This window comes from Perca fluviatilis, chromosome 12, assembly GCF_010015445.1.
Source record: "Perca fluviatilis chromosome 12, GENO_Pfluv_1.0, whole genome shotgun sequence".
NCBI classification, from domain to species: Eukaryota; Metazoa; Chordata; class Actinopteri; order Perciformes; family Percidae; genus Perca; species Perca fluviatilis.
Genome location: NC_053123.1, coordinates 16,177,972 through 16,204,963, shown reverse-complemented (window position 1 = coordinate 16,204,963; position 26,992 = coordinate 16,177,972). Strand labels below are relative to the sequence as shown.

General features: G+C 40.1%; 1 protein-coding gene across 6 annotated transcripts in view; it reads right to left on the bottom strand.

Annotated features, from left to right (window-relative positions):
- The window catches only part of tanc1b (tetratricopeptide repeat, ankyrin repeat and coiled-coil containing 1b), a 102,156-nt gene that overhangs the window by 2,628 nt on the left and 72,536 nt on the right, over positions 1-26,992 (bottom strand). For 3 of the 6 annotated variants that reach the window (XM_039818983.1, XM_039818984.1, XM_039818987.1), the window contains 19 exons: positions 26,291-26,413; positions 24,174-24,455; positions 23,704-23,858; positions 19,364-19,595; positions 18,133-18,299; positions 15,707-16,314; positions 13,176-13,284; positions 12,756-12,878; positions 10,023-10,259; positions 9,739-9,924; positions 9,072-9,150; positions 4,154-4,287; positions 3,754-3,877; positions 3,461-3,636; positions 3,161-3,293; positions 2,441-2,470; positions 2,228-2,319; positions 1,073-1,219; positions 46-146 (listed from right to left, as the gene is read on the bottom strand). In XM_039818983.1, the coding sequence (XP_039674917.1) occupies positions 46-146; positions 1,073-1,219; positions 2,228-2,319; positions 2,441-2,470; positions 3,161-3,293; positions 3,461-3,636; positions 3,754-3,877; positions 4,154-4,287; positions 9,072-9,150; positions 9,739-9,924; positions 10,023-10,259; positions 12,756-12,878; positions 13,176-13,284; positions 15,707-16,314; positions 18,133-18,299; positions 19,364-19,595; positions 23,704-23,858; positions 24,174-24,455; positions 26,291-26,413 (3,238 nt within the window). The remainder of the gene's footprint in view (positions 1-45; positions 147-1,072; positions 1,220-2,227; positions 2,320-2,440; positions 2,471-3,160; positions 3,294-3,460; positions 3,637-3,753; positions 3,878-4,153; positions 4,288-9,071; positions 9,151-9,738; positions 9,925-10,022; positions 10,260-12,755; positions 12,879-13,175; positions 13,285-15,706; positions 16,315-18,132; positions 18,300-19,363; positions 19,596-23,703; positions 23,859-24,173; positions 24,456-26,290; positions 26,414-26,992) is intronic. The other 3 variants (XM_039818986.1, XM_039818989.1, XM_039818988.1) reach the window with 1 other exon arrangement.

Here is a 26,992-nt window from a genome sequence, read left to right as displayed (position 1 = left end):
TAACAAACCACAGGAGCTGTTGTGGAGCTGTGCTGAATAGTATACCTGCTGCTTCTTTTAGCTCTTGCACGGGCATAGAAGGCCTCATAGGATTTGGGTTTCAGCTCCAGTGCTTTTGTTGCAAACTCCTCAGCCATCCCAAAATCCTACAAAAGGAGCAGAATCAATACATTATTTAACCAGTTGATAATCAAGCACATGTGGCTAAGTTTCGATCACAGAAATAAACATTTTAAAAATATACGGAAAAACAGAAGGGGGTTTTTTTTTTTTTAATGAGAGAAAAAAAAAAAATTTTTTTTTTTATTAAATAAAAAAAAATAGCCCACCAATACATTTTGGGGGGTTTTAATAAAAAAGCAAGGGGGCCCGGGGGGGGGGGAAAAAAAACACCCCCACTGAAGCCAGTTTTGTTTTGTTCTCCTGTTAGTTTGCGGCATGTCATCAACAGCTGGCTCGCTACATAAGTCTGCCTGCTAGACTTATGACTAGACTAAGACTTATGTAAACAAACTTTTATGAAGAGCTTTTCTGCAGAAAAAAGTATCCAGCAATTCAAAGACAGAACAGCTTAAATTACCATTATGTTGTCATTTTTAAAAATTCCAGTCTATCTCCAATAGTTTTTACCCAATGAATGACTAACAGGAAACTGGCCGGCACAGTTAAACTCAGGCTGAGGGAGCAGACAGGCTGGCACATGCAGGAACGGAGATTGTTTCACAAGATTTGAGGAGATTGAGTTCATTGCCCAGTGTGCTTGTAGCTTTCTGCCCAACTCTGCCCTGCTACCATCTGAACACTAACAAGCTTCCCCTGCCCACACATGCTCAAATCATTTCAGTCCCAGACTTATCTTTTTGTCTAAAACATTTCAAACAATTGGGGATACTTACCAGAAAAAAAGTCTCTCACTAAATATCCATTTAATGATTCCCCATCATATTCATTACTCACTGACAAAACTCCAGTGAGTGAAAGGCCTTATTTAAAGTTATTAAAAGGATCACACTAAAAATACAGCACTGGCTGAGGAAGAAAAGGAAAAAAAAGTGTCTCTTGAGAGGCTTACGTTGGTTTTTCTGCGACAGCGGGAGAGATTAAGGTACAGAGAGACCCTCAGGTCTTTAAATGCCTTCAGGTCATCGCCAAAGCCTTCTCTAGGAAACTTCCTCAGGGCGTACTGGTACCTCTGGGCTGCCTCCTTCATCTTCCCTTTCTGAAAGACACATGGAGGGCAAAAATGCAGTGAGGAAGAGGACAGAACCAGAAGGAAAATGTCGGGGAAAGAAGCAGGGCAATGGAATGCACCAGATACTCCCGCAATAGCTGTTCTCCGGACACACACACACACACACACACACACACACACACACACACACACACACACACACACACACACACACACACACACACACACACACACACACACACACACACACACACACACACACACACACACACACACACACACACACACACACACACACACGTTTGTCTGCCACAAACTCAATTTGTTAAAGGTCAGGCATCGATCATTGCTTCTTTGGTAAGTGGTGCAGAACGTACACTATTCATTTAACAGAGCTAGAAAAGGATGGTAATCGGGCCGTTGTGCTGAACAAAATTAATTGGTCAGTGCTTTTTTTCACTTCTATAAAAGGAAAACGACATCATTCAATGTGTTAACTTTGCGTAAACATACATTATCTGTATGCATTTTGAGCTATCTGCGTGTATGTTTACGCTGTATACAGCGGACGGCAGTCTGCAACGTCACAGCATAAACATACCGCGAGGCTACGGTTGGGTTTTGCAAACGTCACACGCAGGTTGGGTTTAGGAAAAGAAGATCAGCGTTGGGTTTAGGAAAACAAAGGTGGAAAGAAAACATCACACGCGGGACACGATCCCTGCTCTCCTTGGTGAAAGTCAATACTCCCTACAGTGTCAATTCACACGCAATCGCAAGGTAATGTAAGTCAATGGAGGCCAAACGGCGTAAACACGCTAAAAAATTAGTATGCATCTTGATAACACGCCAATAATGGCATACGAATTGGCGTGTCATACATATGCCACTTCATGAGATCCGTCTGCATCATTTAATAATTAAAATAAATGTTTCTTTTAGTACAGCTAAGCAGTTTAGGAACATGAAACATTTCATTCAGACAGTGCTCTTCACAATTGACAGTAAGCAATTTATTTGCAAGTTGCACATTACCTTGTAAAGTAGGTTTCCCTCCTCCATCAGCTTCTGAAGGAGGATGATCAGGATATCTGGCTTGGAAGTAGCCATAGCCCACGCGGCGTTCCCTGTGGGTGTAGAGGGGGAAAGAGAAGTACAAAGAGGCGTGTTATGTTGTTCCTGGTACCAACAGATGGTCACTGTATTCTCTGGAAATTGGTACAAGGTAAGGTTACCTAAAGATTGTACCTGATCGATCGTAAGGTGACGTTCTGTAGCCTTAGTTTATTGAAGGCAATTAAGAAAGAGTTAGGAGGGAGACAGTGAAGAGAAAAGAGGTCATGCAACAGCAAGAGTAGCCATTTGTAGTAAAAGGAAAAAGTGTTACAAAGTGTGTTGTGACAATGTACAATTATGTGTCACTCAATTTGAAATGGCCTTATTTTCAGCAGTAAATGTAGGCTACGCAGTGTGAACTGTGCTGAAAGAAAATAAAGTAAAAGTTCTGCCCATTACTTTTTTTCTTTGACAGCAGAGTGCACTGGAGATAAGCCGCAGACCCAGATAGCTCTATGAATGTCATTTAGGTGATAAGTCACATTCTTAAATTAGTCAAGCAGCACATGAGGGAAAAGAGGAACACATGCACACACACAAGTGAGTGAAAAGCAGGAATGGAAACTGTTTTTCCACAACATTCCACAAAATTAGTCTAATCTTATTTTTAGTACCATGAGATACTGAGCAAGACAGAAACAATCTCGACATAGAGGCAAAACTAAATACTGAGAGTCTCTCAGTGTTTACTGAGACGTGAAAGAACTCAGCAGACCACGGACTGCTTCTAGAGACCACAGGAGTAACAGCTGACTAGGTGGTCAACTTATGGACAGCACTGAGTATCTTGCACAGAGTTAGTGTACATGGTCTACATTTCCAGTAGCATTTACACAAAAGCATTGTGCTTACCCAGCTTGGCCCCTTTCTTCAGCAGAGTCACCACCACCGACGTGTTCCGACAGCCTATGGCCCGGTCCAGAGGCCTCATCCCACTGTAGTCCACATGCTCTATCACTGCTCCTCTCTCCACCAAATACTGGACCTACATGAGAGCACCAACCGTTAAAAAACTCAGAAACACTGTGTTGACAGTCATGTGCTGGCCTAACACAGAACGGTATGTGTTTAATAACAGCCAAGGGATGCTCTCAGTTAAGGCTAAATGAATGGTGGTGTTGGTGTGTGTGTCGTTAAACTAATTTCACTTACAATCTCGGCATCTCCATAGAAGGCAGCGAGGTCCAGTGGAGTTCGTCCGTTTTTGTCCGTATGGTCGATGACCGCACCTTTCTCCACCAAAAACTGCACTACGTTCTTATGTCCTTTTAAACATGCCCAGCTCAGGGGTGTCAGTCCCTCCTTGTCCATCGAAGTCAAAGATGCACCTTTGAAACAAACAATGGTCAATAAACACTTCTTATCACACACCACTAATCTAATAAATCCAGCTAACGAGTATACCCTGTCTTGTAATTTCCTGGTGAATGAGACTGAATGCTCACCTTTAGAAAGCAGAAACTCTACAGTGCTCAGGTGACCCTCACAGGCAGCCACCATGAGTAGGGTCCTGCCCTGCTTGTCGCTGATGTTAATATCAGCACCGTGCTGCAACAGTAGCTCTGCAATCTAGGAAACGGACAAGAACAGACATCAAACACATCCAGGTGCACAGAGCTCACACAGGGACCATGACCCTGCGTCAGGAAACAATTAAACCAGAGATAGCTCTAAGGGCAGGACATAAAACCTAAACTGGATAACAATTTAATACCACACACACGGTTAAAAGATTTAGAGGAAGAAAATGTTGAGGTGTTTGACTTGTAGTTTGAAGCAGTGTGGTTGCTGTGGATACAGAGGGATAGTTTGTCTGGCACAGAAGAGCCACTCAGCGTGTCTCACCTGCCAGTGTCCCTGTCTGACAGCGCAGAATAGAGGAGACACCCCCCGCCGGTTGACCTGCTGCACCAATGCCCCCTGCTCCAGCAGGAAGCTGCATACCTCCATCTTCCCCCTGCCTGCTGCTGCCGTCAAGGCTAAAAAGAGGAGGAAAGGGGAAATGTTATTATTGATGTAGGCCTGACTTATTTATTCAGAGGAACAAGTTAAGGTAAGGATACAGTACAGTGATAAGAGTGGAATTTAAACCATTCCACTTAACAACCCTAAGCCAGAGAGGACACTGTATAGCAAAAGCATTAGTGAACATGATAACATCTACGGTACACAGACTTGTGTTGCGCATGAGCAACATCCCGTTCCTTTAGTAACCCAAGCATGTGGAAAAGGAAAGGCTCAGATATATATAGTGTTTGCAATCTCAGAATCCCTCCTATTGTTCAAAGATGAGTAGAGAAAAGCAGGCTGATGTTTGGTGCTAATTGAGTGTTAAAACAGACAATTATGTTATGCTTATTAGACTCATTAAATTCCTGCCTCAAGCTCCCTAACCCTTGTACAGAGAGATGAGAATCCAGTCAGTTTATGCATTAACAGGCAAAACATCAGACAACAAAGTCAAACAGTTATGTTAAACACCCATTCTTGTTTATATTTTTCAGAACACGATTAAATGGAATTAACTGTGTCTAATTCGTATTTATTGAAAAGAAAAGAATAATTTGTGCTTGTATTTGCGTCTGTGAAGAAAACAAAGACAGATTGTTGAAATGTTCAATGCTTACAGTTTATTGGCTGCTGCTGACGTATGGCAGCAGATGGGCCGGTCTTAAATGAGCGCTGGTTGTCAAAACAGAGTAAGATCCACCGTAACAATCGCAACAGCTCTGCTCTCACATTCACCTCGGAGAGATTTAAGGTGCCGCTGATTCTACAGTTCTGACTGACATCATCCATCTGGATGAACAGTCATCAGAGCCAAACTACCCGCCCTCCATCTGCTCAAAATATGGATATCCTCACACACCGTGAAGAACAATGACTGAGCAGCTAAACTTAGCCTATGTTAGGGCTCCAGGGAGCAACATTAACAGCACCTGGGATGATGCTGGGTTACACCAGGGTTACACTGAACAAACTATCAACAGCTGAGCAGTTGATGTTTGAAAGTGAATCCTGTTTTAATACAACTAATTTTATTCTTAGAAGTTCCCCATACTTAGTGCCATTCCCATATGCTCATGTTAACACTATTAACACAAACACTTTCCTTAACACTAGAGCATATCAGCATTCCTTATTTTATTTCATCTTATCTTGTGTTTTGTAAGCTATTCATCAGCCTTGTCTCCACTCTGCTCTGCCTACTCTTGTAAAGCTACAATGACTGTAGTGAGAAGACTGTCTGATAAAACAGATTTACAAAGTAAATACATAATAATGTCCTTACCCACCACCCCCACCACTTCACTAGCAGGCTGGAGAAACCCAAGACACACCAACAAGATAGAGGTTTGTTATAGTTTATGTTTTTCTCAGGGTAAAAGGAATACATAACTCAATTTACTTTGATAATGGATGAAATGTCAATTACAAAAGGTTGCAGGCAATTTATAAAAGGCAACACTGATTATTTGTAAAATGGTAAGTTTGCTGTGCCTGGGGACTTGGCAGATGCGCTATTACATAATAAATGCATTTATGCTGAGCACACAGGCATACATTGCCTCTACCTCTGTGAACAATTTAAATTTTAGAATTTAAATTCTATTATCTGAAAAGTTGTCTTTTACATTTAACTGCTTCACATTGAAAGACAGAAATTAGTGACGTGAGCTAAATTTCCTGCAGCTCATAAAGGGAAAGTTAATTCAGCTTCCTGTTTACACGCAGGGTAGTCCGGATGAAGACGATTTCCTAAAAAATGCAGATAAATAAAGCCCCTAGAGACATATCTTCTCATCAGAAAACATTTAACAGTGATGGGTTCAGCGCTTAGAGTAAAATGCAGGTGTTTGTCACTTGGTGCGAGAATAAAGAGCATCTTTTCCCCAGGCACCTGAGAAAACCAACAAATTGCTGCCTGGGATAGCTCATGCTGTGCTCTTATTATACAGTAAGAATGCTTGCCCTCTTTGTACAAACAAAAGACAAAAACTGCAGAGCCTTGAACAGAGGCAGAAATGACCTCAAGTGCATTTTATATTGTACATATTCAGAATTTGTCCCCTGTATTTAAGTCATTCTAACTACAGTATTTAGAGCAGTGGGCAGCCAATCTCCAGAACCTTAGACCACTCGAAAGAAAGCTACATCAGCATGAACTTACAAACACAGAAAAGCCCTGACCACCAAAAAATTATTTTATATTCTGACTCAAATAAAAGAAATATGTTATCATTTAAATTGATTATTACCATGACAACTGACATGAATAACATACACAGAAGTACACAGGCTACTTCATTTGCTATAAGATCTCTCTCTCTCTCTGTGGTTGATGAACGCAGATATGTGCTAATTAGCTCTCATAACAAAATGCTGGAGGATGATCTATACTCATCTGTACATACAGGTTAAATCAACAAAATGTATCATAAAATGATACATGATTTACAGAAGATTACACTCCTGCAACACAATAATTTGTTGGGCGTTGCCTTGAGCCAATCCTGCTGCTGTGTGCTCACAACGAGAATGATTCTGTGCAGTTAAATTACCTTTCTTTGCATAAAGGAAAAGAGTTTTGAATGCTAAGAGGGGATTTTAAAAGATGGAGCTTGCCCAGATGTGCAATTCAATTTGCATAGAGATGTAATATACCATTGAATTTTAAATATGAATTGCTTCTTCACAGGGTGTTATCAGAGAATTGTTTGGGAGATAACGATGAATGGCAGCTTTTAAGGGGATATTGGAAGAACTTTGTCGGTTTTGGCCTTCTCTGCATCAGAGCACCGGCTGCTACCAGATTGGATTATTAAATCTGCACGCTGAATGGTAGGAAAGGGATTTTAGGTTAAAGTAAGATTTAATATATCGCTCAGTGCTAATTATTTCTGTTGTCTGCATCCAGCCAACATGAGCAGGGATTTTTACTGTGTCTGCATCTGTACATGTAATACACCAATATTATTAATTTTACGTCTGCAGAAATTGCAGCTTTATTTCAAGCATGACCCGGTGGACAAAATATGAACATTCTAGTCATAATTGTGTTTGCCCTGAATGCAGATGAGCTTGGATCTCGTTTTAAATGAGTGCACAAATATTTGAATATGCGGTCTTACCAAGGGTTTTGGAGTCACTTTGTTTCAGATCAGTGGTGATATTTTTCTTTCTATTGCTACCTGTGATATAATATTTCATTACTTCAGAAGGCATGCCAAGAGGGTGATGTGATATAATATCCACTTTGTAAACAGAGCTGACAGGTAAATACTGCAGAAGCTCCAATGTTTGTGAGAGTATGATTACTATTATTCACAGCAATAGTCATGTCCAGGTTACATATCAACTTTTATAATGCAATTCAAATCTTTGGACAAATGTATTATGTTTTCAACTATGAGCAGGCAGGTGTGTCACTTTTACCAGAACACAGATTCCAGTCATATCAGTGGAAACAGAGCAGCAGTTCCACAAAGGAATATTTCAGAGGGACGACTCTTTGTCCCAGGACTGTAATAAGGTCTGAAGTCCTGCAGTCATTTAGCAAGGCACAAGCACCAGTTAGCCACACTGTGGACAGCCTCTCCACTAATGGGCTGACCTACATTCCTGTAGCACCAAACTTTTACTGCTAAATGCTGCTCGCTTGCAACTGAGACTGACACAAAAAGACTATTATTAAAATTCTCATTTAAAAAAAATATTCTATTCTAGTATGATTGTGCACAAAAAAAAGCATCAAAAACTGTTGTCAAAGAAGAAGGGGTGTGGTTTGAACATGTATAGCTCTGGATCTCTAAGTTTTACAGCAAAAGCTGTGAAGATGAGAGACAAACATTTCATTTGTGTCCAACATTTCAAAACATTCACAAGTACAACTACTGCATCTCTAACAGTACATGTGTCTGAAACTTACATAACGTTTCAGAAATACTTTAGTACTTAAACTGGTAACCAAAAAACAGCATGTGTGAATAATTATTCTTATGACCACTTCTTGGTGTGCGCAGGGATAATGACATAATGTACAGCTACATACAGTACATTTATCACCACATCACCTCTGCAATAGCTTAAAAAACATGATTCCTGGACCCTTTCCTAGCAAGTTTTACACCTGACAGACTTTAGACTTCATACTGTTCCCTGGACTTTTCTTTCTTCCACAACATACCTCCCGATGGCAAACTCTGCCTCTTACTTTCTGTCATCGCTCACCTTTAAAAAGGCAGACGCACAAACTTACCAGTCGTCACAGACATCTTTCTCAGAAAAAAAGGTTCATCTAAGATCAACAGCTAAATGTAAACATCAAGATCTAAATGGATTATAATCTATATGCAATTATACAGCAATATCCCTGGTATACCTAAATGCAATGTATACAACAGATGTTGGAGTAACATCAAAATGTCCAAACTTTTGGCAGGATCTTAACATAAAGCACCAAGGGGGATACTGTAGCTGAAATCCAGCAGCATGTTGGAAAATCATTGTTCAGAGGAAATGCTGTGTTGACCAAACTCTAAGTAGAAACCCACATGAGCCTCAATAACTAATGATTTTACCAGAAAGCACACACATTTGGGATGTGTGATCTCTACATCAAACAGAGAGCATTACTGTACAGAAGAGAGATACAAGACCTTCCACTGCAGCATGCAATTGCAGCAGCAAGGTCCAGAATGCTAAAACAGCAGGTGATGATACAAGGGAGCCACGTAATGCAAAAAGATGAATGAAAACATACCTGTCTCTCCCCACAGAGTGTCGTGGCTATCAACTTGCACAGCATGCTCATTATTCAACACCAGCAAGCCTCTCACAACCTGCCAAAAAAGAAACCTAGATTAATGGTATACAGTGTCAGCATAATATATCAAATAAACCTTCAAGAGGTTATACAACATGCTAATTTTGTAGCAGAATAGGAATAGCAAAGACAAGGGATAACACTGCCTGAAAAATAAACAAATCAGACTAGAGAACCACTTGTCTCTGAACCACTGTATGAGGTTATGTGAGTTGTGTCCAATGTGATTAGTACTTGACTTTAACAGTGTCTTCTTTTACATGTGGGTTGACAGCTTAGCTTGGCCCAGTTCTGTTATTCTGAGCCGGGCCTCGGGATCCCATTCCAACTAATGAGGAAGCCAAAATAAACCTTGAGCCTGCATCACACCTGGGCAGCCAAAAGCACTGCACCACGATCAATCCCTGAATCCTGCTTTCAGACATACAAGGCTGAATAACACTTGTATGACAATCTGAACAAGATTTGCTCAGATTGTATCTATAGTTCCCTCTGCTCTTTGAAATTCAATGTGGAAGGTTAATTCATTTGTTTTCTTGTTTCGGGGGACTGGTGAGGGTTGATTGTGTGTAAATTAAAATATGTGCATGTGTGTCAGTCGGACCTGTGTGTGTCCCATGCTGGAGGCTGCTATTAAAGCCTGCTGAAGAGCTTTGTTCTTCAGAGCGCAGTCCTGCTGCTGCCCCTCAGCACTCCATTCTAGCTCCAGCAGGTACTGGATAATCTCTGGGTGTCCTCGGAGAGCGGCATGGACCAGTGCACACTGACCACTCTTATCTACATGATTAACCTGGTGGGAATACAACATGGTTAGTTTTATTGGCCTAAAGATATTTCTAACTCATCTTTATTTATAAGACTAGAGGGTTAAAAATGTGGGCTCCTCACCTTGCCCCCCCTCTTACAGAGCAGCATGACTAGTCCCAAGTGCCCTGCAGCGGCTGAGAAGCAGAGGGGGTTCATGCCATTTTCAGACACCACATCTACACTGGCCCCAAACTCGAGCAGCAGGGAGGCAATTTCCTGATGACCGAGGTGGCACTGGACGCAAAGCACTGGCGCGTTGTTCAGGACCTCAGTACGGTAGTTCACGTTTGCCCCACCCAGCATCAGCAGGCGGCTCACCTGATTGTACAAATGAAATGCAAACACAGACAGTTATAAGTGTTACTATCTGTGAGCTTGTATTATCTGTAAACCATTCCATTTTATTGCATTAATAAGCCCTCTTATGTTAAATGTCTCTTTTATTGTTTACTTTTAAAGATGAATGTAATTGCCTGAATTAGGAAACAAAGGACTGACAACATGCTGCCATGCTGTGATTTTAAAGTAAAAAATCGGTCTGTATTCAACCATGTCAAGTCAAGTTTATACATACAGCCTAATATCATAAATCCAAAATGAACTTGCCTCAAGGGGATTTACAATATGTACAGCATACAACACCCTCTATCCTAAGACCCTCCATTCTAATAAAGGAAAAACTCCCAAAAAAGCCTCAAAAGGGAAAAAAATGGAAACCTCTGAAAGAGCAAGAGAAGAAGGATCCCTCTTCCAGGACAGACAGAGATGCAACATATGTTGTGTGCGGGGTCCAACATTAACTTTTTTGTCCACCAGCCAAATGGCTAGTGAATGTTCAAATTTGACCAGCCACTCAATAGATTACCAGCATTTGGCAGGTAGATGGTGCTAACTTTGGATCCTGGTTGTGTGTACAAAATCAACCCAAATAGCTAAATTAAATATGAAAAATCAGGATGACAAAATTATAGATACATTTTAAACGTATATGAAGAAAAAATATCTAGTAGGATCATGTGAATTTTGTATGCACTATTTACAACATTACACAAATGCAAGTATCTTAAGAAAAAATTTGATCTTGACTTACATTTTAAATAAAGTACATGACAGGAGTTTGTTATAATGGGGGTGCAACAAGATGGGGGATTAAACCATTTTCTAAACTCATTTTTTCCAATTTATGACATTCAAGGATTTGTGAACACCATGGGCAATAACTAATTCAAACAGCAGCAGAATCTAGATCTCAGACTAAGATACATTTGATTTTCCCCTCGTAGCTCATTTCAGTGCAAAAGCTCTTATTGCTTCAGCTTCAGATAATTTTCACCAAGCAAAGGTCAGACACAAAATGAAGTGGTCACATTCTACTGAATGCACTTATTAAGTGTGTTATTCTCTTCCGTGATGAGGAAATCAATAATAAATGCTTAGTCAAACAGAACGGAGCGGAATGAGTATCTGACAAAAGGAAATTAAATTGTGTGCTTTGTGTTGAATCCAATCTGGAATAAATTAACAGCAATTCTCTGTTTTTCCCCAGAGGACAGAACAAGGTCACTCTGTAAATGTCGCTTTGAGTGATGTTAAACTTACACACAATAACTCGCAAATAGACAACGAGGATGACAACAAGTGATGGAATACCATTAAACCGCTGAGAAAGTATGTGGGATAATTTCACTTCAAACCAGAATACATCATTGTGACATAATCTAGGAAAGGCCAATGATTTTCTCCCCCTCAAAACTAAACTGGAAGGGGCTCCAAACAACAGCAACAAATCATTAATAGACTATCAAAGGAGTCAAAACCGTAACTGCATATCTGAATAAATTATACAGTAAAAACATATTTATGGTAAAAAAGAAAAAAGAAAAATAGTTTATCCTTGTATAACTTTCTGTGCCCCATTCATCTGCTGACATTTTAACTCCTCACGTTTCTCAATTTCCTGCTAACATTATTCATTTTCCGTGTTGCTTATATGAGAATAAGAATGCCTGGGAAATATCTAATGCTTAAAAGGCTAATCACTGTGTGGAATAAGCAACTGACCAGTTTTCATCTGGAAATATTATTACGCTACAAGATATAAATGATATTACAGTTGGCCAAAAATGCAAACTCAATGTATCTGCCTTCTTTTCTTTTCTTCTTGTGTTCAAATAAGCGGTTGGCATCCAACTATTCATTCAATTCATTGCTAACATGAGATACACATACACCCTACATCTATCATTGTCCTGAATAAACTGAGACATGTTCGTATCATTATCATATAAGCAACAAGGAAAATGGGACATATTGCAAGAAATACCAGAAATGCCAAAATGTTAATGTTAAAGAAAGAGAAAAATTATTTGTGTATCTGCCCTGTGATTCAGGGCAGATACATCCATTCCAAAATTGAATGGGTTCTTTCTTGGCCCGTGATACACTTCCACCAAGTTTCATTTAAATCTGGCCAGTAGTTTTTCCGTAATCCTGCCGACAGACAGACAAACCGAGAACTGAAAACATCACCTCCTTGGCGGAAGTAATAAGGACAGTTTGGAGGTGAACAAGAACATTTTTCAGCTTTAATATTTTTACAATCCATTTAAATTATGTAACTCACTCTGACTCTAACTATTTGAGTACTAATTTACACTTTTGCCTGCCTGTTTATGGTATTTGGGTTTGGCCTTGCAGACAAGAGATGACCATGGATCAATTATCCTAAATGAATTACCATTTTGTCATCTAATCAGCTAATGGGCTAACTGTATCAGGTCTAACGGACATACAAGAACTGGAGAAGATCTTTACCTTAACGTTGGGTGTGTAGAGATTCCTCAGGGAGGCCAAGGCTGCAGAAAGGCCATCGGCACTGCAGCTAATCCACAAAGCCTGCAGCACACTGGATGACACACCTGTTCTCTTACTGAGGCCCTACACACACACACACACACACACACACACACACACACACACACACACACACACACACACACACACACACACACACACACACACACACACACACACACACACACACGAAGACATAAACGCATACATAAAGTCAATGAACATAAGTTGAACAAGCTGTCTTCACATCCTATGGCTTCTCCTCTGGTGAACTATTTTATAGTCACACAATACAGAGAATGTACAACATTAGTTTTCTAGAAGGGATGGATTTCAATTAAAGATGAATTTAGAAAGCTTGTCTAGCTTCCATAGCTGTACCTTGAAGATGTGTGCTTTGAGGATGTGGTGCCCCAGCTCCATGGTCTGTTGACGATTCAGTTTCCCCTCTTGGCGGGAAAGCATGAAAGCCATAAGAGCATGGCCAGTCCTGGGTGAGGAAACAACAGAAAGGATACTCAGCTGTAAAAGAGAATAACTAACAAATATAATTACAGCAAAACACCAGGAGACATAAGTTTTCCATTTTGTTGTTGAAAACTTAATGTTGATATAAAGTTATCAAAATATAGCCTCATCAGGTCCTGCTTCAGGATAAACTTTGGATGGTCTTTTTTTGCTATATGTAAATCTGATGCATTTTGTATTCTTTTGCCTCACTTAAAATGAAACTACTCATTTTGGTCATGAAGAGCACCTTGGCATTGTCATGGAGAACTATTTTGTTCTGTCCTTTTGTGAGTTCGATGGAAATGCAGAAAATGCCCCACTGAAGGATGGGAAAGAGTGTAAAACCCCTAGGTTCTCCTTTCCTTCTTCACTCAGACACTCTGCCGTTAATTAATGCAAAACTTCATTAAAAGGACATGCATGATTGCAGATCACTTTGATCTGGTTAGAATTCTCCCTATTCGTGCCCTGCAACAAACAGAGAGGCATTGCAGCAAGCTTTTGTTTGCATTCCCTGTGCCAGATTCTGAGCCTTTGTTTTTTAATGATGGAGTTGGAAGGCTGTGAATGACCAGAATATGAAGCTCAGCTCTGGTCCATTTAGAGACATCACTGTGTGGGCAGAGGTGATACTGACGAGCAACAGGGAGGGAAGAAAGCATGCCAAGATGACATCATCCAATTTATTAAGCGTGAATGACTGAAGTCTCTAATGTGGGTAAGGGGGCTACAGAATTACAATAAGGTAGCACTACTAAAGCAGATAAGCCTGTCTCTCAGGGCAAGAAGGGCAAGGCAGAAAATAAAGATCATTTTCTACAGACTGAAGTCTGTCCTGGAAACTCAAGTGGAATACAAAGTAGATGCACACGACTGCATACATTATGTAAAATGTTTAGGCAAACATTTTTACCAAAAAACTTTTTTTTTTATAACATTTGTCTATTTCCTGACTGATTCAAAGGTCCATTTCTAGTATATGTTTTTAGTAGTGCTGTCAAACGATTAAAATATTTAATCGTGATTAATCGCATTGATGTCAGTTAACTCGCAATTAATCACATTTTTTAATCTATTCTAAATGTCCCTTGATTTCTTTTTGTCCCATTATTTTTTCTCATTTTAATGCTCTTATGCTCATGGAAAAGTGGATTGTCTTGCTTTGTGCTTTTGTCGCCAGGCTTTGACACATCAGCTGTGTGCTTGGCCATCAAGTGGTATTTCAGACTGGACGTGCTGCGATGATAGCTCAGTTCACAACGACAAAACACACAGATCACTTTGCTCTTGTCAATGGAACCATTTAGCAACTTTTTTAAAGTAAACTTTCCATTCAGAATCTTATTGCCATCCATTTCGGTGTCTCGTGCTCAAAACGTAACGTTAGCCTACTACTCTTTGGCCGGCTCGCAAGCCCAAACAAGTGTGTGCGGCGTGCCTGTTGTTTTGTTTCCGGTCTAGCTAGATACGGTGTGGCGTTGTAGTTTTTCTAACGTTACTAGTTGTTGCAACAGCATGTGAAAAAAACTACAAAGTTTGCTAGGCCAAAAAGACTGTTAATCTCGCAATAAAAAAATGTACACCGTTAGAATGGGTTTGCAACACGTTTAACTGACAGCAGTAGTTTTTAGGTAACAGGGACACAATGGTAGGAATATACACTGATAACGTGACTTTTATGAAATAATCCCATATAAATATGTATTGCTACCAACAGCCAAAGCTCCGGACTAAATAAGCAATATTACTTGTTAGAGACTTTTCAATGGAAACTCAGCTGTTCTGTCTGCAGCAGGGATCTCTGTATGTCAGTAGTGTCCTTGTGAATTTTTGATTGCTACTTACAAATTAAAAAAGTTGCAATACAGTACATTACCGACTGTATTACAAACACGTTGACAGTTATGATTACAATAAATACCTCTCAAAACAGAAACTGCACTCTCAAACTAAATGTCCTCCCCAACTCAGATATTTGTTATGCTGTACTAATTGATCAAGACATTCTACTTACTCTTTACACAAAGTCCTTTATGTCAGTCTACTTTGGCCATGATTCACATATTCATAACTAATTCAGAACCACAAGTAAAAACGTCATGGACAAACAACATGATTATTTCTCAAACATGAGAGTGTTGTCCGGTGTGCATTTATTTGTACACAAATGGCTGAATTTCAAGCAGTGCAGTCTAAAAATTACTGTAAGGATATTTTGATAAAAAGCCTTCTAAATTTAATAAATTTGACTACTCTCATGAAATGATTACTATGGCTTAATTTGTATTTTCCTACAGACTGTTTAGGGTCTACTTGTAATGCTACAGCTTGTCATGTAATAGTAGCCCAAAAGGAAAGCTGCTGAGTTACTGCATTTGCCTAAAAAAAGCAGGAGGACTGACCTGGGGTCACAGAGGAAGTCTGTACTCTCTCCATCAGCTCTCCACACAAGCCACTCTCTGAATGAAGGGTGGCAAAACATGCGCGTCTTGTCCCGCCGTTTGATGAGGAAGCATGAGAGCAACTCCATGCGTTGTTGGAAGTCCTCCCATTGCAGCTCCCCTTGGATGAAGCCGGCGTTGATGGCCTGGAACAGCTGTTCGTCAGTCATGGGGTGCAGTGAGGCAAGCGCCACATTGAGGATGGGCAGTGAGCGCTCAAAGGCTGAATTGGTCATGAACTTCATGTTGCACTGTAACTGGTAGAGCTCAGCCAGCGAGACGGGCACGACTTTGTAGCTGGCACTCTTGATCACCAGGTGACCTCTCTCAAACAGATCCAGGGTGAGCTTAAGATACAGGTAGGAACCCTGGCTGCGGGAGATCAGGTGGCTACTGAGCTTGCCGACTGTGATAGGGTCGGCCTTGCCATTCAGGCTAATATTGTTCATGATATCCTTGCTGCCATTGATACGGTACTGGATATACGCATTGAGGTCGTTGCTTATCTCTATGTTGTTGGAAAAGTCATCTAGGGAGATCTTGGAGAAGGGCAGAAGGCTGGTGATCTCCTATGGAAGATACAAGGTAAAGACAGTCAGTAACATATAAGTTACAGTACCAGTCAAAGGTTTCTTTAACTTGAATGAGAAAGCGTGTCAAAATTTTTGACTGGTACTGCATATTTCCATGCTTAATGCAAATTATCCTATATTGATGAGAAAATGAACCAATCCAATCTCAATACTGAACAACAAAAGTAGTGTTCTCTTTCTCACCTCTGCAATATAAATTGTATTCCTTATTACCACACCAGACAAAAAGAAGAATTATGGCTTGTGAGTGTTTACTAACAGAGGACTGTCTTGAGCAGTAGGGGAGCAAATAAGCTGAGCTATCAGGCCAAAGCAGACACTTGTTACTATCGGAAATGTGGCTATAAGGAAAAACAGGACTGGGAAAGTGAGTATTAAGAGGTAGGGGATGGATGGGATGATGGGGGGGCCAACAGGAACACTTCTAACAGAGGTCTGACCCAGAGCTCACATTTCAATCTATGTCCTGGGGGTTGGAGAAATCAATGCACCTTAATCCTCCAATCCTCTGCCTGTCTGAGGCTAAAGAAACATTGCCTCAGTGAGATAAGACTTCTCTCTTCCTCATCACAACGAGGTACAGCAAACACACACACAAACACATGTATCCACACATGCACTGAAACGCACTGATTATAATCCCCAAGGTGAGTGAAGTGCTAGCAACAGCTCACGGATAAGCCAGATATTAGTCTAGCAAGCAAAGGCCAATATCCTGAATCTTCCTCCTTGGAGACATCCTACTTGTTTGCTCCAAGTGCAAAACAAAACTGTGACACTTTCATGACACTCCTATGCACAAATATGATGCTGTGGTTGCTTTTCCGATGCCATGTAAAATGATTTGAATGAAGGTACTCGGACATAGTAATATGTGGAACTGACTCGCAAGTTAAGATGTTGCGACAAAAAAATTGCTTCCATTTAAAAACTGCTTCACTTGTGTCAATCAGAGCCCAACTACATTCACTTTCACAGAAATGTTTTAAACAAATTGCATTGTGTGCAGTTAACTGGGACATCAGAAAAAAAATTCCACACCATCAATGGATCCTGACGGATTAATAGAGGTGAATACTTAAGTGTTGAATACAAAATATCAGCATTACAATAGACTGATTAAGCACATACAGAGAACTTTGACATAAACCGAATATTAATTCTGACTCACAGGATAAAACCAAATGGGCTGAACTTTGTAGTGCATTGCATACTGATGGACACTATCTCGGCCTGGCTTCTGCCTGAGCATTAATAACTTGAGCTCTGGATGTCAGCTATCACATTATTATCCCAGGCTCAGTGCTTCATCCCAGCAAAGAAAATCAGCCGTCGTGGGTCTCATCAGGCATGTCAAAGCCTCAGCTCAGTTCAACACAGGCCCAGCACATCTCTGTAACTGATCGACCTAGTGTCACTTTCCCTCCAAGCTAGTCAGCTCGAAGTGACTGCTCCTTCCTTGTCATGCAGTCCTGATTCCCGGGTCACTGATACTTCAGTTCCTTCTTGAATGTTCCTGGATACGCTTGACAAAAATGACTCTGTAGAGAGTAGAGTATGACAAGGAGGAGCAGCTCAGGCAAACCGTTCAACTTTCACACTTGTCAAAATCTGAAGGGTTTGATGGCAGTCAGTGAGAGTATCAGGAGGTGACGGCAGATCGGACTTGAGCTTTGTTACATCCTACAATCGCGTTGAGAGAATTCTTAAATTACCTAACAGTCTGTAATAAATGCAAGACATATGTCATATTGCAAGAAAATATATTTTGCACAATGTTTTTATCTTTCTTACCAGTAAATTGACCCGGACAGTGACCACCAGTTTAAGCCAGGAGGGGAACTTGGCAATGATCTTCGTGATGAAAGAGGCAATGGTGTCTCCGTAGTCAGGCTTATGGAACTCCGCTTCGTTCAGCCCGTCTATCAAGATGATGTGGTCCTCCTCTGGAATCCTCCGCTCTGGAAATGCACCCACACCCACACACACACACACAACAACCAAGGGTAAGATGATGTGCAGTGAGGTACAGCTCATAAAAGTATTAGCTCAACTAAACTGCACCATAGCGTGTGTGCAGGGAGGTGCCTTGTTTCAATGCACTAACTAAACCCTCTCTCTCAAAGGTAAGGTGAGAGTGAGTAGTAGGGGCTTTTACTTAGCTTCATCATCTACACAGCCACTGGTCCTACATCACTCTCTAATTGAATGTTAAGTCACATTTGCTCAGTAAAGACAACAGTTACTTTCAGTGCCAGCTGTTTGAGTTACTCTTTCCCTGATTCTTTGGTATACTTATAAGCTTGTAATAGTCTTCTTGTACATTCCTATAATGTTTGCAAGCTGCAGTGTCTCTTAATGACACAGCAAATGAAATCAATACTTTCGTTACGTTACATTACATTACAGTTACCTGGCAGACGCTTTCATCCAGAGCTTACATTGGATCCCATACACAAACATTTGGAACAATTTGGGGTTCAGGGCTCAAGGACACATGTAAACATGTATCAACATATCCATAACAGGTAGGGAGTAGTTAGAAAGGGATACAAGAGGACAGTGCAGACAGTATGTGAGGCAAGTAGGGTTCAAATGAACCTGCTTATGATCTTATTATAGCTTTCTAGTTGGTTTATCAAAACTCATTAGTTGGGGCATAGTTATCCTTTGTAACACTACTAACACACTACTTGTTTTTGCAAAATCTAGCAGCGGTTTCAGATGGCCTACAAAGCAATTTACACTATAACTTAGGGTTGGTTGTCAGTTAGAAACCTTAAAGACAAGTACAGTTTATCCCAGATATCTAAAAAAAAAAATAAATTTAGTCACATACACAAAAATGATTAGGATGCCTGTCAGCAATTCTGCAAAGGGTAAGTGCTGTGCCATCTAAAGAATGTTTTACTATGGAGTAACAGCCATCTGTTAAAGAATAAAATAGGAAATGAGCAAACTGAGTCACAACAGTAGGAGCCAACAAACATGAAATAGTTAAATATAATACAACTGTGTGTTTTACCTTTACGAAGGTTGGCTAGTGGCTCAAGGACCCCCCTCCGGAAAGCGGCCATGGGGTCCTGGACACAGGAGCGCAGGCTCAGCATGCTCTGGAGGTGGGGCTCTTTCAGCAACAGCTCCCGGTACGCACTGAGTTGGTGTGCTCTGCACAGCAGGGCAGCGATACTATGAACAAACTCTGGTACCAGGCAAGTGTACGTGTTATCCGCCTGGCAGTAGTGATATGCCACCACCTGGAACACAAAGAGAAACGATAAAGCCAGGGTCATTTTAGACTTAATGAGTATTAAAAACATGTTAGAGTAATAAAGGAAGATCTTAAATTAGTTTTGGCTTTAGCAATGAAAATATGCAAAGCTGAGAACATTTAATAACCTCAATGCATTTGCAAAAGCCAACTGCCTTGTTGACTAAAAAACAAATTCTGTGTACAGTCTTGAGTCTGATGCCTTCTTATATTCATAGCCTCCATGCAGCCACATATTCCTTCAACCAAGTTGAGAACATGACTTTAGAATGGATGATGAAGTAACTGGGCAAAGGCTGACCACCTCAGATAAACTCTACTATAAAAAGGAGCCAGTGGATCCCAGGTGGAGCTCTAAAAGAAGGATCTTCTAAGCCGGAACAGGTTGCTGCAGTGTTTAAAGGAGGTCTGATTTCTAAGGAAAAGGAGGGACAGGGATGGGGAAGAAGGAAAGAGAGATGCCCTGGGGATGTATGACTTTGTTCTAATTACAGTGCAACCTGGAGGAGCTGACACACTTCTGAGATCAGCAGGAGGAGCAGGTGACCATTTCCTCTGCTTCCTAATGCTCCATCAACAGCAGTGACCAGCTTCTGGAAAATCACTGACTAAAGCTTACTTTCTTCTAAGCCATACAACAGTGACATCTGAAAGGAAATATAAACCACATGAACTAACAAATCCACTATGAGCACTCTGACTGGAAGATGTTGACAGTGATTTAGAGGTCTGAAACAAGACTAGGTAGGAGCAATGATACCATAAACTTTCTACACCAATCCAGAGCCTCATGATGGCGGTGCTCAAAGAAGGGAATGTGATTCAAACAAGTAATTATGATATAACTGGGGCTGGAGCTTTGTCTATGGCACATGTCATCCCTATCCATCATTACAATATCAACTAATTGTCTCCAGATGTGTGCTCTTTACAAAAGTGGCAAAATAATGTGTTCCTCTGCAAAGCTAATGTGGTAGTCTATGAGAAACGTAGGTAACTCAGCGAGTATTTAGCAGGATCTAAACACACAAACAAAGGAAGAAAATTATCACAAGTTTTTAGAGGTAAAGAATACATCATCCTAGGACTGCCTTCTATTAAATTCCATGGGAATAAATCTCTACATATCATCATAAAAAGAAACAAACGTGAGAGAACAGGAACTAAATTAAACCAAGAGAATAACACAGTAACTGATTCAGATATTCTTTCAAACACATTATTAAACATTATACAATATACTGGATGATTTGGTACAATGAAATGTGTTCTATTTCTATATTTTGTAAGCCACGATGGCTCATCATTCACCTGGAATAATTGTGTTGCAAACAGGGCTGTGACGTGGTGGTTTACTTTTCCAGAGAAAACAGAGACTGTGGAACAATTTTCTCTTGGGGCATACAGTAAATTAATATACAGCAAATTAAAGTTACATGCTGTTTGTATAAATACAACAACTTTAGATAGGTGCCTGACAAAGAGGCTGCAGTTCATGTAGACTACTGCCTCATCAATGAGCAATAAAAATTGCAACAAATGATGATGCAACATTCTGCAGTGCACCTGCAGTACTTCATGTACTGGCACAACATTGAATTCACTGTTAAGAAACAATGCCTAAAAAACGTGCCTCTGTCATAAGGGTAAGACATAAAACTTGCGATAAACCATAAAATGTAATGGCCTCAGTGCCCCTGTTATGAGACCACTTTCAAATCAATGATTAAAAAGAACTGACAGAATTTGACAGTAGCTGCTTATTGTTGCATCAGTATTCACACATCACAGGAACAGAGCCCCTGGGAGAGCGCCTGTTGGAAACACTTTACACAATAACTGGCTGAAGGGATATTGCTTGGGTTTCTCAGACATTTAGATGAACCTCAGTGGTGTAAGGTCAGCTGTCTGGTGCATGAACTTTAGCGTTCCCAGAGGCATTGGCAAACTGTACAGTAGTTATCTCATGCCCCATTTCACTACTAAGGAAGCATCATGACAGGGCACGAGTGTTACAGGGACACCAGGATGCAAATGTTATTAAATGATTCTGAGAGTTTCAGTCAACTGTGAAGTGAATGTGCTGGTATTACATGGTAAGCAGCAGTGGTGCTGTTTTATACACTGCACATGTGGATAGGGTGTAGTCAGTAGTCCCCAAAGGTGCAGGAGGGAAGCCCAGTGGAGAAGTTACTGCCACTGAAATTATTTCAGGATGCTGAATACAAAAAATGTAAGATTTGATGATTAAAAACTGATTGACAAAAGCATACCACTATGACAGTTTTAACAGCAGAATCCCAAGATGTGGAGCTAACAATTAGTAAACCGAAAGACAGCCGTAGAGAAAATTTCAGACAGGTACCATGAGGACTTGTCTGCCCATTGAAAAATGTTGATCATAATCAGAGAAACCATTGCAGAGATATGGTCTAACTGTGTCTTTGCTGCCAACTGTTTCACAGACAAGTGGTCTACAATAATGATGGCAGTGTTGCTTACTAAAATCCATAAATGCTTAAACTGTTCACTTGCTACTATAACAAAATGAAAAGTATGTTTTATATTACCTGCGAGTAATACTGAATCTCTGATTAAAGTGATTTGTATCTAACTCAGGTCAGTGGTTAAAAGTATGTAACTGTTCTTAGATGGCTAAAGAAATTCCAAGTATGCAGACTTTCACATAGAGTGGGAGGGTGGGGACTAATACTAATTAGTAGATGTCCATTTGCGGCTTGGTCTCCTAATAACTCTTAAACCATTTGCAGATTGATTTTAAATTGATTGGATTTAGGATGCCTGATGGCCTGAGGGCTAAAAGAGCACTCCACTGATTTAACATTTGAATCCTAACACTGCTACGCCCTGCAGTGCTCTGCTACGTCCTGTGACGCCCTGCAGTGCCCTGCTATGCCATGAACTACTACAACTACTATTTCTAGTCACTGATCCATTATCTTTATTGTGACTATTATTGCCACTGTTCATCACACCCCCAACCGGGACCGTCAGACACCGCCTACCAAGAGCCTGGCTCTGTCCGAGGTTTCTTCCTGAGAGGGAGTTTTTCCTCGCCACTGTTGCACTGAATGCTTGCTCTTGGGGGAATTACTGGAATTGTTGGGTCTTTGTAAATTATAGAGTGTGGTCTAGACCTACTCTATCTGTAAAGCGTCTTGAGATAACTCTTGTTATGAATTGATATTATAAATAAAATTGAATTGAATTGAATAAAAGACATTTAAAAAAGGGATCAAAATTGATGAAGCAGAACCAGACTTTGTCATTTAGGACAAAACTTCTGACTATACTGTTGTTGTGTGTTTCCATGGCCACACAGAGAGACCCTTCTGGTAATTCTCCCCCTACAAAATGCAACATCCTTCCATCTGAGAGCTAAAACGACACACTAAAGACCTGAGCCAAAGTTTTCTATCTTCCCACTACCTCACAGTCACACTGCAGTAGTGAGATGCTGCGGGCATTAATACTGAACTTGCTTTTCATGGCCAAGTCTTTAACTAAGCTCACTGCTTCTCAAATCAAACAAGCCTGGGATATTAAAGGTCTCTGAGAGACCAACGTTGGAAGCGTCTTTCATAATCTCAGTGGACTGCTGAAGACCATCCATATATATTAAAGGCTGAATATCAAATAAATGAACATAAACAACTATAAATCATAAACAAACACATATTAACATAAATCAACTGAGCTGACACCATATCAGGTTTATGTAGTGCATCTCATACATACTAAAAGCAAATCTGCACACCATGAACATCTTTGTAATAAGGGATCGTATCACTGGCAAGAACAAACAGAGGGAACTGCAAGAAGGGAAGATATATACTGTCCAAAACCGTGGACGCAATTTATCAATTAATATAGAATAATAGAAAATAGATATCTGTGCATTTGTTCTAATAAGGATTGATTAGAGCCTTTTTTTTATAAAGCTGACTTGACAAATAATAGTCTGTATTTGGGATGGATCATCAGGTTAGTGAAAATTACTTATGAGTGAATGTTTTTTTCATTGACACTGATTTCTCCTGAAAGCCTAAGTGCAGTATTGGCTAAAGTTGTACCTTTGCAGCCAAGCGTTTGACAGCCTCCTCCCTACGTCGCTGCATCTCGGGGGTCCCCGGGCAGCTGTTGGTCCTCAGTGTGTTGGTTGCACTGGCAGGTGGAGTGGGCTGTGGTGGCTGGCTGAGAGGAAGTTCTGTGCTTGGTCCCCCACCACCTGGAAGACACAGACACACACTTTGTCACATACAGTACATTTAAATTAAATAAATATAGACTTACGTGTTTACAGATGAGTATGACATTTAAAGTATTATTTTGTATTTCATGCATTAGCAAAATTGGGTTTTATGTTGTCATGGCATATATTTGAATTTGGTTTAACAGTACTTAAGTGTAGAGTTTATATTGTCAATGGATATATCCTCACTTCACTTCCATACCCTGCAAGCGTACATTAAAATGAAAAGAACATAAAATAAAAACTTGCAGGTAATTTAGTGCTCACATCGAAAATACTGAAATTGCTTACTTTTTGGGGAGGCACTGGGACTGTTGGAGGCGATCTGGCGCATTCGGCCTCCGTGGCAGCTCAGTGCTACTAGCCGGGAGATAATGGCTGTCTTCCCATAACCAACGCTGCCCACCACTACAACGCCGTGGTTCTCTGTGGACTCAATGGCCTTTAGGACATTTTCCAGCTCCTGAAAGAGCCAATCTCGGCCCACGAACACAGAGTCTGTAGTGATGCTGGGCACCTCAAACAGCAAGGGCTTGAGCATGATGTCCACGGGTTTGTAGGGAGCAAAACGAGCTGAGAAAAAGTGATAGGAAAGAAACACACATTAGAATTACAATTGTGTGATTATTTTTCTCTCACAAATGCAAAACTACTCAGTGTCAGAGAGACCGCTTTTTAGACAAAGGCATGAAACATGTTTCAGTTGGATTTTGGAATTAATCCCACTTTCTGTCAGTAATATTACAGCGTCTTCAGGTTCACACGTCAACCATTCAACTGTAAGCTCTGCAGCCTCAGATAATACTGGCAACTTCAAACTGATGCTGCATTCTAGTTCAGTTTTTAATTAATCCCAGAATAAATTCATCTTCTATCCTTTACAGACAAACCTGCGTACATCTCCATATACGAGATATATATATATACACGATATATATATATATATATATATATATAGTTCACTCAGGAACTCTATTAAAGCTCTGATCCTCTACTAATACTAGTATCACGACTACCAAAATATTTTGATTCTTTGAAATAAGCTGATTTGTTGGCTTTTTTGTTCTAAATAAACAAAATCTTGGATGCTCAAGTTTCCTTGAATTGTTATACTGAAAAACGTATTAGAGATGAATCAAAAGTAATGGCTTCTTGGAGAGGAGAAAAACTATTTAATAATTCTACTTTGGAAAGATGGTTGGCAGGACTCCTAAGTACACATCATTTTTATTTAACGGGACAAAGAATGCATACAGGCGGAATATTATTTAAAATAATTATTGTATGTTCTTCAATATAATGATTACTAGAACATTTGACAGATTAGGTTATGATGATATACAAAAATTCTGTTGGTCAACAGCTGGCAAACTTTTAACCTGGCCTGTGGGCTATCGTGGTGTCTCTTGTCCACACTAACCATATCTCATTTCTTCACTCACTTCAGTCTAGAACAGTTTAAGACTATAACATGACGTGGCATATGACTGTCTGCGGTCCTTGTCAATAATGAAAAACTAAATACTGGTATACTGTACATACAGTATAGAACAAATACTGTATAATATAAGTCTGAACTGACATGGACGGTTTCTCAGTACTGATGTTTCTTCAGGGATATACAAATGAATCCACTGACATGATGCTTCTGTGTCAACATCATGTTTAAGGAGGTGTAGAAAAGGAAGAAGAAATTTTCAAAATGGAGTTAAATAGTTTGAGTATCTAATGATTTTATCTTAAATTATTTATTTTCTCATAAAATATTCACTCTGTGAGATTTCTCTCAGTGAGAACGAGTTTTCAAAACATATAACCAAGATAAAAGCTGGTGAACCAAGGCCATGATTTTATCTGTAGAGCTAAAGCAGGAAACACGCTTTTTGATAGTATAGCATTAATATAAATCAGTGCAATAGTGTTTACGTTGCATACTTTAAGTATTAGGATAGTTTTGTGGCTCTGCACTTAAACACACCGGATTTGAAATTAAACGACAACTATGAGGTTTAAGTGGTGACTTTTATCTTTAATTCGGGTGTGAGGGTGTTTACATCTACCTCAGATGAACTGTGCATGAATTGTAGCACTTTTTATACATACAGTACCTCTTAACAGTATACAAACCTAAAATTCCTACACTCTTTCCAACACTACCTTATATGGATATGAACACACCATTAAACCTGAAACACAGCACTTTATCCTCAGACACTGGGACTGTTTCATTTGAAATCTAGTGCACTGGAGTAGAGCCAAAACAATGAAAACACTAACTTTGGCACTACAACTGACAAAAGTGAAACATAAATGTATAAATTGTCACTATCACAAAATAAGGAAATTGGCTAGTAAATCCATTAGCTTGCCTCATGTGTATCTACAGCAATAATGAATAGCGTGGTCACCTTTAGAGTCCTGAGGTGGCCTTCCTCCTGTATTATGCCATGGTAGACGAATAGATGTCCGCAGGGGGGTGTTCCGCTGTTCATCAAGAAAGCTCAGGTCTTCCAGCTTTGTGGAACTGGTCGCTGTAGACAGAGACAGAAATAAAGAGAAAGTGAAGCAGACACCCTGGTGCATCTTGAGTGCATTTGTCACATGAAGACTATGAAAGAAACACGCACAAGAGAAAGATGTTGTGGCACATTTGGCATTTCTCAAAGAAGATGAAGGAAGAAGAGGCGAGCCAGTGCGCTCTGACATTTGCAGTTTGCTTGAGGCCGTGTGTGCAGGTACCAGTATACTGTACTGTAGCAGAAAGAATAACAGTATCCCTTAGTCAAGACAGCAATGCTACCTTTGTCTTTGATTTGAGCTGACAGCTACACACAATATTATAGCAGTGAGAGGTCGGTCCCCACAAACACCCCCGCTGGTGCGTACAAAGAGAGCAGATTACCTTCGCTTTTCTTAAAAATACAGAGAATAATAGATTGTATAGAATAACGTGATGCATTAAAGAACACTATACAAATTACTGTTAATGTTATACTCATTTTGGAGAAAATAAATTATAATACAGGTTAATCATTTAACACCTTAAAATATAGTAGATCCAGAATAAAAGAAAAAATGTTTAAAGTCACGCTCTAGCCACATTTTTTTGT